General features: G+C 43.6%; 2 protein-coding genes across 3 annotated transcripts in view; both read left to right on the top strand.

Moving 5' to 3' along the window:
* LOC101845740 (cytochrome P450 4F4) overlaps positions 1 to 4,055 on the top strand; it is a 19,762-nt gene extending 15,707 nt beyond the window's left edge. For both annotated transcript variants that reach the window (XM_005112146.3, XM_013090264.2), the window contains exons 12-13: positions 191 to 256; positions 2,781 to 4,055. In XM_005112146.3, the coding sequence (XP_005112203.1) occupies positions 191 to 256; positions 2,781 to 2,886 (172 nt within the window). In that variant the 3' untranslated portion in view covers positions 2,887 to 4,055. The remainder of the gene's footprint in view (positions 1 to 190; positions 257 to 2,780) is intronic.
* Positions 4,056 to 10,646: 6,591 nt separating this feature from the next.
* The window catches only part of LOC101846854 (cytochrome P450 4F3-like), a 26,644-nt gene continuing 25,316 nt past the window's right edge, over positions 10,647 to 11,974 (top strand). Inside the window, exon 1 of the mRNA XM_035973397.1 lies at positions 10,647 to 10,787. Within this exon, the coding sequence (XP_035829290.1) occupies positions 10,647 to 10,787 (141 nt within the window). The remainder of the gene's footprint in view (positions 10,788 to 11,974) is intronic.

Raw genomic sequence — 11,974 nt, 5'->3', positions numbered from 1 at the left:
TTAGAAGTAACTCATTTGTCAGCATGCCTCACAGAAAGTTTGAGGTACCGTACATGCACAATGAGATGATTGAAACAGAAGAATTGTGATGGCAAAATGGAAGAATTGTGATGGCTAAATAGAACAATTGTGATCACGAAATAGAAGAATTGTAATGGCTGACACTGCTGACTTTTGTAAACTGTTGCAGGAACTGTATCGGGCAAAACTTTGCCATGAATGAGATGAAAGTCACAGTCGCCAAGATCATCAATGAGTAAGTCATTAGATTTTGATCTCTCCCTTTGTTATGGCATGTCCGTTTGTTGTGTCAGTTAAAGTTGTGTCATGTTCTCTCACTGTGTCAGTTAAAGTTGTGCCATGTTCTCTCACTGTGTCAGTTAAAGTTGTGTCATGTTCTCTCACTATGTCAGCAGTTGATGTTGTGTCATGCTGTCTCCCTGTGTTAGTTAAAGTTGTGTCATGTTCTCTCACTATGTCAGTTAAAGTTGTGTCAGGTTGTCTCCCTGTGTTAAAGTTGTGTCATATTGTCTCCCTGTGTTGAAGTTGTGTCATTTTGTCTCCCTGTATTAAAGTTGTGTCATGTTCTCTCACTGTGTCATTTAAAGAACTCCAGGTGAGCTTGTTTCTTCAGATTCCACGCACTGTATGGGTGGCTGTAGGGTGTTCTGGTGTCTCTTGGTCTCTCATGCTTCTTTTCTGTGTTTTTTACTTTTTCTTGCTTTTTCAACTTTCGAGTCTGGATTGAGAAAGTAAAGTTCAACATTTAGAATTTGAATGTTGACAAAGTATATCTTAAGCACATGCAACCAATACCACAGATTAAGAGCCTGCAATTTTCAAAAAATTCAAAGATTGGGCTTAGTGCATGTAAACATCTGGAGGAGGATTTCTTCATCAGATGTGGACAGACAGGGACATACACGGACAGACAGAGACAGGGATGGACAGATAGACAGGGACAGACACCAACAGACACATACAGACAGGGACAAACACAGACTGACACGGACAGACAGACACAGACACGGACAGACACAGGCAGACAGGGACAGACACGGACAGACAGGGACAGACAGTCGTCACCTCCACCAAAGTGTCAGACAATTTAAAAAAGTGTCTCTGTACTGCACGTTCTTCCTCCTTTGTACCCAGCCACATTTTGTCCTCCAAGTATGCAGCAGCACAAACTTCCCGTCTATACTATGAGGAGTTGAGACACCGCTGGTTGTAAATCTTCCACTGTCTGTCATATAAATAGATGTTTCCTCATGCGTTCTGCACACTCACCACACATCGTTGTCGCCATTCATCATTGTTGCACATTGTTGTATTTCAAAATGTGAGGTTTACAGCAAAAGCAAAAAACTTTTATTTTGGGCAGAACACTGTCTTAATTCAAAATGTTGTATAGTCGAACCTTCCATAACGGAAACCTGTGTAAAACGGAAACCTGTCTTAACGGAATCTCCCCGCTCCCCCCTTGATATATTCCTCTTTAATTACCTGTATAAGACGGAAAAACGCGGAAACGGAAAGAAAAATCCGCTCCCTTCCGAGGGTTTCCCCTGTCTAAGAAGGAAAATGTTTTGCCCGCCCAGCCCTGATTTGAAACAAAACTCGAAAGTTTGGTTCCGCCGGCTCTAATCTTAGGGCTATGGCCATGCTGCTGGGCGAGGAAGAGGAGTAGGGGTGCAGTTTGGGGGTAGATGTTACCCCGTCATGTGAGCCCTGAGTGATGCAGATGGTCAGTGTAGTGTGGGTGTGAAATCTCACAACTGCCCGTGAGAGTGCTCAAGTAGCGAGCCACTACGGAAACTTTCCTGGGCAGCCAGAAGCCAGAGGTGTGAAATTTGGTTGACCAATGCCTGTCGCCCTGATCGTATGGCCAGACGAGAAAAAGAGTTCCTTGAATCGTTTGATAGAATGATGGCAATGAGGGGTGGCATTGGTGGATGGGGCAAAAGGTGGAAGCAAAGGAGATGTTCAAATGTTTCTGTTTTTAATTGGTCAAGCAGTTGTCCTATATGAAAGCAAGCACTGCTTGTAATTGGATAAGTAAGACTGACGCATGTCATTATCAGACGGGATAGCAATTGAGAGGTGTGAAATTTTGACCATTGCTTGCCGATTGGACAATTGGACAAGTAATCCTTGATCCCACCGGCTGGGCCTTTGAACTCCCCCCCCCCCCCCCTAACCTTCATCTCCCCCTAAATTCCCCTGTCTAAGATGGAATTTTTTTCTGGCTCCCTTGCGATTCTGTCTTACACAGGTTTGACTGTACATGTATTCATCTAAATCTGTTATTATTTTAAGGGGAGAAATGAGAGGGAACAATTGATTCAGCTCATGAAACTCTACCTCATACTTGATTATCATTTTTTGCAAAAATTTTGACTCACTACATGACAATATGTTGGTGGTTGGTGGGTGCTCTGGTGTGGTTTGCTCCTTCTTTCCTATCAAACATCTGTAGTCCTCATCTCCCCTCCTTCTTTTTTGTGTATATTCCTCTCTTGTAACACATAATCTATTCTTCGGCACTTATATGACCTTACTGTGTTGCAAGTGCTGTAAAACTCTAATAAAAACTACATGACAATATTGAATGATGGCGATGATAAATGTCATTGTAGATGCTATAACTTTCAAGAAATACATGATATTTCTTTGTTACCACTGTTCAAATCAAGATACATCGAGTATTTTAGAATAATTAATGTGGGCATATAACATCATCCTTTGTTTTCATGATTTAAATTGCTTTTGTCTTTCAGCTTCCAACTCCGCCCTGATGCAGACCGTGTGATTGAACATAAGACTAGTGTTACAATGAAGGCGTCGGAGGGAGCTTACATGTATGCAACACCCAGAACTGATTGAGTCAGTTACGTTCAATGGAGAAATTACGGTTGTCACATGAAGATTACATTTTTATGTGTATATATCACAGCTGAACCGTCTCTAAAGGCCACCTACGACAACCACCTGTACAAAGCACTACTTTTCTCATGGAAAATAGATAGCTGTCTTGAACAGTTTTGACTGTATATATATAAGCCCTTGTATGTTTTTTTCTGACTCTGTCAACTCTGTGACCCTGTGATGTGTGGATGTGGGCCACTTGCTGCTGGTGTTTGTGTGTGAAAGTATTTCATCGTTGTCGCAAGCAGTCTCTGATATTTATTGTCGTTAGCTCTCCTCTTTCTTTTCTTTGTATGTTACTTTTTAGTAACACCTCTAATCTTTGGCACTTTAATGATCTGTTTGTGTTACAAGTGCCATTAAACTCAAACTAAAAGACTTGTCCATCCAGACAGAAGCACACTTGCAGAAAGCGAACTCACACTTAGCAAAACATGCTCATAACAAAACACGCTCATAACAAAACATAATTCATGAAATACACACATAGCAAAACAAGCACATATTGAAACACACACATACTCATAGTGAAACATGCTCATAGAACAATCACATAGCAAAACACACACATAGAACACGCACAGAACACTCTCATGGCGAAACACACTCATAGCAAACAGATTCTCAAGTCCTGAATTATTTTCTTAAATATATAGATCTATAACACATGTATATTCTTTGTATTTAAACATGTACATAGTTCCTACATAACGAAGAGATTTCTACGTCCCACGGAATTTACTATTTGTGGGCTAGACTGTAGTTGCATGTTGTTGACAGGTTCAATAAACAGCTTTACAGACAGAAAATTGTGCAATTGGAAACAGTTGAGGCTGATGCTGGCATAACTCTGCAGGGATACAATGCATGCGATTGGTTGATTTACTTGTTAGGAATATAATGAAGCAGAACATTGTCGAAAACCTAAACAATTTTTAACGGATTTTGGAAGGATGGAAATGTTTTCTTTTTTTCATCAAATTTTCTGAACATTTTATTTCAGAATATCTATTCAAGATGTACTTAGTCAAGGTTTAGGATTTTTGACGTGTAATGTTTCTGTTTATCTTCTGTGTGCCTTTGTAATGTTGATTTATGTTGAAATATAACCAGGATATTGAAATGAATCATTTTGTATAGCCTCTGTTGGTGTGCTGATCAATGATGCAAATACCAGCGACACCTGAGACCTGAGTTCAATTCCCTACTGGGGAGAATTTTTATTGAGTTTCTGTCTTTCTGTTAGGATGTTTTATCCCACTCAGCCCGGGTTGGCCCTGAAAGGCAGGATTGAATCCCGACTTATATGACCTAAATTGTGTCGATGAGGGTGTAATACACCTACATTTAACAAATATGTAATCAAATTTCCCAGAGCCAGAGTTGGAGCAAAAAAATCAGTATTTTAGATCAAAGTGTCTCTGTGGGTCGGTCAGGTGTTTGAAGTCAAAGATGAAAAACATATGACTTACCATGCTACTGATACTAGATTCTGTGTGTTTGTGTACTGATGTGTGTGGCAGAGAGGATGTGTGAGAGAGTGTGTGTGTGTGTGTGTGTGTGTGTGTGTGTGTGTGTGTGTGTGTGTGTGTGCGTGTGTGTGTGTGTGTGTCCTTTTAGAACAGGCATTTTGCCATAGTCTCCTCTCGGGTTCCTAAATCATCTAAACTGAGTTGGTTAGGGCGTAAAACACGCAGTTACACACGTTAAACCAGTTTCCTCTGTTCACCCTACTACAACACAAACTGACGTCTGGCTATCAGAAGAGACGAAATAGCCTACAGGTGGTTTGTGGGCGCCACTGCTTAATCCAAACAGCATACTCCCCTATTAAAAAAAGAACAAAAAGAAAGGAAAGAAAAGAAAGGAAAGAAAAGAAAAAAAAGAAAAAAAAGAATATACAGTGGAGTCCGATTAAAGTGAACTCTTTGGGACCAGAAGAAACTGTTCACTTTATCCGAGGTTCAGTTTAACCACTTTGGTCGGGTGGAGGCCTAGAAACTAGCAACGCGCAGTGGTGCGTCTAGGGTGGAGGTGGGGTGAGGGGACAACACAGCGGGCGAGCCCAGGCAAGAGCTCTTTCTTTCTGACTGGGATTTGCCGTCGCCAACGCCGAGCTGGGATTGTCTGCCGATACCCGAGGCAAAGAATTTTATTTTCACAACATGGCCACAGTGACACAGTCGGTCCCTTCTTCGCTTTCACTCGTTTTGGGCGTTCACTTTATCCAATTTCCCCATGAAACCGGTTCGTTTTATCCCCTATGTTTTAAACTTAAACTAATAGTTTCAATCGGGACCACAGAATATCGTTCACGCTAACCGATTGTTCAAATAAAACGTGTTCACTTAAGGCGGACTCCACTGTAATTGATTTATAAAAAGTAATGTTGATAATACATGTAGTAATGATGAAGATGTTGATGATGATGATGATATATGACCTTATGCAGTTGCGAGCGCCGTAAAACACTTACAAAAACAAAACAAACAAACACTCTCACATACACACGCGCGCGCGCACTCACAAACACACGTATACACACAAACACACTCACATACACTTTGATTATGTAAATTCAGGATGACCATAAAACACTTACAAAAACAAAACAAACAAACACTCTCACATACACACGCGCGCGCGCACTCACAAACACACGTATACACACAAACACACTCACACACACTTTGATTATGTAAATTCAGGATGACCCATTTCAAACCGTACCAACATTTCCTCGCTGACGAGTAGATGGCAGCCCAACAGCTCTCTGCACAATCAGTTAAATCACGTTACCTCAGAATTTGCTTCATCAGCGGCAAAATCTGACGATGGTGGTGAGGACCTTTCATGAGCTATCGATAATGCGTTCTGAAAGTTCCGCGCGCTATTAGCATTAGGTTGTAATGGTGGTATTCATGATTTCGTTGTCGTTGTAACGAAGGTGTCAACAGCCATTCATTGGCGCAAGTAGCTTGTGACGTTCTTTAGTCTATTATAATAATATACACACTTAGACAGAGACTGTCAATGAACTTATAATTCACACCATCCCTCCTCCCCCCCCATTACCACAACCCCTCTCCCATCGTTTCCCTCTCTACCCTACTCCCCCCTCTCTCTCTCTGTCTCTCTCTGTCTCTCTCTCTCTCTCTCACTCTCTCTCTCTCTCTCTCTCTCTCTCTCTCTCTCTCTCCCCCCCCCCCTTTCTTTCGCCCATTCTCTCTTTCACACACACACGCTCGCATACACACGTCCAAGCACCACCCAGAAACACCCCCCACACCCCCCCCACACACACACTCTCTCTCTCTTACCTCTCACAGGTACCCACGTTCAACGGCCTTTCTCTCTGTAGCCCCGCACCCCCTCCTTTCCTCAGGTGTGCGCACAAAGCACGACAATATGCGAAAGAGCCAATCAAACTCAGACACTAGTCGGATATTTCACAAATTGAGGTGTTTTTTTTTAACCTTTCCCTACAATTAAAAAACCAGTGAAGTAAATAGGAGATTAAATCTGACGATAGTAAGGAAACTTTACTCCTGTAAGGTGTGGAATCATGATAATGAGACAGTAGGTGCAGAAATTGAGCGAAATGTTATGTCAAACTAAACACACCTCAGAAATAAATCAGAATAAAACGCACAGTAATGATAGTGAAGTAAAGCTTTTATTTTTGTTCTTCTGAAATGACATTTAAAGAATCATCAAACTTTCATGAGAAAAGAAAAACAACAAATCCACTGGAGGCCAGTTTCTTCCCTTTATGGCCTCGTAGCTCAGCATGTCCCATTGCAACTTTCGTCTGGCTATGACTGGAGAGGTCACATATATTTTTGGTGGTTATGTCTGGCAATGACGAGTGAGGTCATATAATATATTATTGAGGTTACGTCAAGAGACTTGCACAAAAGGCAACCGGCATCCCCGTAGGGAGCAGATCTCTTGACCTGGTTTAGGTCCTCACTGTGGTTCTGACAGCGTGGCATAAAACAGTGAGAAGCTTTCTGCCGACAGATCTGTGTGACTGTTGTACGTGTACTGTCGTGTGTGACTGTTGTACTGTCGTGTGTGACTGTTGTACTGTCGTGTGTGGCGGCACTTCTTGGATAGAGTAGGGAGATGATGGCCCATTCGGACAGATGATGGTTGGAATATTGTCTATGAGGTCAGGGATATCGGTCATCCTTGGTAGCAGTGTTGAGGAGTCTGTATTCCCCGCAGGGTCGACACTGTCCGTCTAAGTTCGGAGCTACATACAGGGGTGAAGACCAAAGTGAGTCAGACCGACGGGTAATGCCAATCTCTTCCACGTTTAAAAATTCAGCTTTGGCGGCTGCGAGGTTTTCATGGTACAAATGTCGGACGCGGGCACGACTGGTGAGCCATTTGCTGACAATGTGGTGTTCAACATAATGCATGTTGACAGAGTTGTCGAACTGGAGGGCCATTAGTGACAATGAAGTCCTTAACTCCACGCTAGTTAAACCGGTGGTCCATGTATTACAATGTGGTGCTCAACACTATACTTGTTGACAGAGTTTACTGGTGGGTCATTAGTGACAGTGTGGTGCTAAACTCCACGTTTGTTGACATTTGTTGAACCTGTTGGAGCTTTGGTTTCTTGAGAAGAATGGGAATGTCGTCTAAAGACAATAGACGTTGCTACGGAGGTCAATGGCAAAGTTATGGGCTGTGAAAAAGTCTGAACCTAAGATGGGTGGAATGATTTTTTAAATGGGTGTGGTTTACGCCCCATCAACAAAATTTAGATCATTTAAGAGGCGGGCTTCGACTCTGCCTGTCAGGGCCAACCTGAGCTGAAAGAGACGAAACATCCCAGCAGAAAGACCGGGATACTCGATTAAATTTCTCCCCAATCGGAAATCGACCTCGGGTTTCCTGCCTGTGACGGTGAATTGCCTACTCGCTACACCACAGCCGCCGGTCGGGTGGAGTGATGTCAGCAAGATAAACCCGTGGTATAACATCTCCCGGTGTCTGTCGTCTGCGAAATGTTGCACTTCACAGAGACCTTACAACAAACTGTACACACGCTAACATCTTTGCGCTCTCCCCATGCGTGGATGAAGCCCCGTTAGCTGCGGAGAGTGGGGTAGAAGATTGTCCATTTCTCCGATCATGTGCAGAAGCGGGATATAGTGATCCCTCTGTTTCTGTATCGACAAGGTAACGTTTCAGATTTGCTGTCCTAGACGGCAAGCGTGTTAAAATCTCAAGTGGCTCAAAGGCACAGAGGAAAACGATGTATTTGGGCTTATTTCTGAGCGACGTGGGTAGCGCGAGCCTTTCTTTGGTTTTAATGTGGCAGATGCAATGGTAATTGTTGCAGGTTGATCGGAGGCGTGTATCAGTGGAACTTTTTGTACGGTTAGAGAGCGTTCGGTCGTCAGAAAATTCCCTATCCATGATGTTAAATTGACTTTAAAACTTAGTACCTGTGTTTTCTGGATAGTTGGCTGGATAGTATTAAAGGCTGAAAAAAAATCAGCAAACAAGATCCTACAGAATGTTTTTGGTTTGTCTAAGTGTCTTTAGATGTTGTCAAGAAATAGTAGAATGGCGTCTTCCACACATCTCCCATGACGATAATGTGCGAATTGTAGGGGGTCCTGGATAGGCTCAGTGTTTTAACACATTTATTTTTCTAGACATTTTATAACGATAGAAGTTAAGGCTATTGGAGGGGCTCTCGTGGCCTAGAGGTTAAGGTGTTGGCCTCTCATTCAAAGGTCCCGGGTTCGATTCCGGGTAGCGACCAAAATATTTTCTTCTCTAAAATTGTCTCCTTTCACATCCTTTCCTGATCTCTAACAATGTTCTGTTGTCTGCTTTCATTTCCACTTTCTGCCCCCTCCCCCTCACCTCCTTTGCCCCCTCCTCTGGGCTCCTGACTCTTTCTGCAGCCTTTCTACTGCTACTCCTTGGCTCCTCCTAACTGCTGTCTTTCTGCCACACCCCTGATCTTCTGGTAGGAAAGATCTACACCTAGCCTTCTCGGACAAGGGCGAAAAATCTCGGAGGGCCCGTGTGCAAGTTGTGCACGTTAAAGATCCCTTGGTGGTCTAAAATCGATAAGAGTAGGCTTCGGCCGCCACCCGGGCAAAATTCAAAATTTCCTACCAACGAAAAAATGTTTGGTGTGTCCCGCGCGCTCATATGACCTTATGCAGTTGCGAGCGCCGTAAAACCCTATACTAAACAAACAATAAGGCTATTGGTCTTAGGTAATTCATTTCTGTTACATTTTATTTCTTTGGACGAGGGACGATTTCTGAACATTTCCAAACAGTAGGAATATGTGTCAGAATATGCGACGTGTAGCCAAACAACTGGCTAATAATTCTAAAGGTGTAAATAAAACAAAGTTGTGCTAAACACATTTTTTGAATTTTGTTTTCACACGTTCTGTGCCACATGCCTTTTTCCCATTTAAAAATTCAAATACACATCCAGCCTCACGTTCTCCAACAACAACAACAACAACAAGATAATGTTCATTTGTGTCGGTGTTCTGTGGTGGCAAGTCACACGAACTGCTTTTGTCAAATCGAGAGAAAAAGGCATTACGTTTAAATTTTATTTGCATAGCTCCCAGGCAATCTTAAAAAAAAGCCTGTAATGATCTCAGTGACAGCTGGGATGTAATGAAACTGCCTGAAGTTGAGCTGCTAAGTATGCTGTTGACACACACTGTGGCTGGGACATAGAGCGATCTCACGGGCACAAAACAGTCCCGTTCAAATAGCATTACAGTGGTGGATAATAATTAGTTCGCACACCGGTCTCATGATATGTTGCTTCGACCCTACAAAACCAAAGGACCCCGTTATATCCAGAAAATACATGACCGTGTTAGGCGAGGTCTGCCGTGTATGGTGCGTGGCGTTTGTGAAATCCCTCGCTGGGATCAACAAGTTCAGTAAGCCGGCGATAGACGCTCGACAATCAACCAAAGCGGCCAGATTTTAGGTAACACCTGGTCCTAGCTGTAAGACTTAGTGTAAGTTTGAGCGAAGGAGGGTATGCAGGTTCTAAGGTCCTTGGTCTAAGTCTAATACAGGCCTGAAAACAAACGCGTTCGTTTTTAGACTGCGAGTCGGGCAATCAGTTTGTGCCAGGATGCCTTCTATCTCAAAGCTGTTGTTGCAACCACGCCACCGTCATACCGTGAGGTAGTGCCACCGCTCTCAGCCGACGAAATCGCATTATACTTTATGTGTCTCCTGCTTTGAACCGCGGAGAACACACTGGTATGTATATATAATAATGTTATAGTGATATGCCCCCGGTTGTTAGCGCAAGCCAGGAGGTTATTTTGTCGCGAGGTGCGTGGCACCAGCACAGAGACCCCGTGTCCGGGGACGCCAGGACAGTACGTCTCCGTCTGGCAGTGGGCGGTGGGCGGTACAGCTCCAGGCGAGGGTATCCGACACTTGTCGTCACACGCTTGTTTTGGGGGAAAAAGGTAATTTCTTAAGGAACCTTGTGATCTGTGTGATTTTGTCAAGAGAGAGAGAGAGAGAGAGAGAGAGAGAGAGAGAGAGAGAGAGAGAGAGATTGTGTGTGTATGTTCTGAGTATAACATTCCAATGTCTATAAACATTTGTTCTTTTATTGAACTCTTTCAGGTGGCCGTGCTAAAGATCTGGACAAGGTTGTAGCTCAGACGTTGGTGTGACAGTGCAGAGATGTTGACCCTCTATGTCCTTGTCGCTGTCACCTGTGTGCTGGTGGTCAAGTACCTACGTCACTTCCTGGAGCACAGACGGACATACAGCCAGCTGCCGGGGGACAATGACCTTCACTGGCTGCTCGGGAACTTGCACAAGGTAGGAGGTCAGGGGAACACACATCTATCAAAAGGTCAGAGGTCAGGGAGGCACACCAGCACAAGGTCAGAAGTCAGACGAACACACCTATATAAGGTCAGAGGCCAAGAGAGCACACCTGTACACGGCCAGAAGCCATGGGAACACACCTGCACAGGGTCAGGGGACAGGGGAACACAGCTCAAAAGGTCAGAGGTCATGAGGAACATGGGGCACCGGGATTCTCAATGGTCTACTACTGTAGTTAGGTTCTTGGGATCTCAACCGTAAGGTTATGGTTCGAATTCTGGTAAAGGCACTTTACACGAGTTTTTTAAAATGTGTATCCAGCTATGAACATCAGTAAATGTAATTCTTTAATTCTCATATTCACACTTTACACGTCCATGTCATCGTAATGATAACAATGGCTCGTCCGAGTGTCTGAGGATGATCAATGTATCTGCTGGGAAAATTAAAGGGAAATAAAAGAAATAAGGATTAAGATGATTTGTGGCTTCAGTGAGACCAGTTCTAGCAGAGAAGAGTTTGCCACATTTTGAGATGTAAAAGCTTCATTTTCGTCTTGTGTTAGAGGATGCCATAGTTTGCATTGTCATGTTGTGGGTGGTTGGAGGGCTCCACTGGTTCATGGTACATTCTACTTCTCTACTTTCCCCTCTATAGTTTCTGTCTGTCCGTCTTACCTTTTCGAAGCACTAAATGACCATTGTTGTGTCGATGTGCTTCTCTTTACTCAAGCAAATGAAGCGTTGCAATGTTAAAGTAAAAAACAAACAAACTTGAACTCTCTATTATTTGATTTTTTACTAGAGAAGTCTTGCGGGACGATTTACTTTCTCCTTGGTGGCCGGGGGTAGGTGTGAGTGTGAGTGTGTGTGTGTGTGAGGGGGGGGGGGGATTTTAAGACCATTTTTTCTGAGCTGGAGACCGGACACCCTGGCATTAATAATGTATGTTCCGCTTCGTCTGAAATGGGGAGGAAGGGGGTGGCACAACATAACATGAGAAGGTGGTTTCCTACAGGTGGGGACGGGGGATGGGTGGAAGGGGGGGGAGGCAGAGACAAAGAGAGAAAGAGAGAGGGAGAGAGAGGAAAACCTGTTGATTTCTGTGCTTTGGTGGGGGTGGGAGAGAGGAGAGAGGAAGCTTTTAGAGAGAGAGAGAGAGAGTGAGATATATATATA

The sequence above is a fragment of the Aplysia californica genome, unplaced genomic scaffold, assembly GCF_000002075.1.
Source record: "Aplysia californica isolate F4 #8 unplaced genomic scaffold, AplCal3.0 scaffold01196, whole genome shotgun sequence".
NCBI classification, from domain to species: Eukaryota; Metazoa; Mollusca; class Gastropoda; order Aplysiida; family Aplysiidae; genus Aplysia; species Aplysia californica.
Note: the sequence above shows the minus strand (reverse complement) of the source record. Positions and strands in the feature narration are given on the sequence as shown.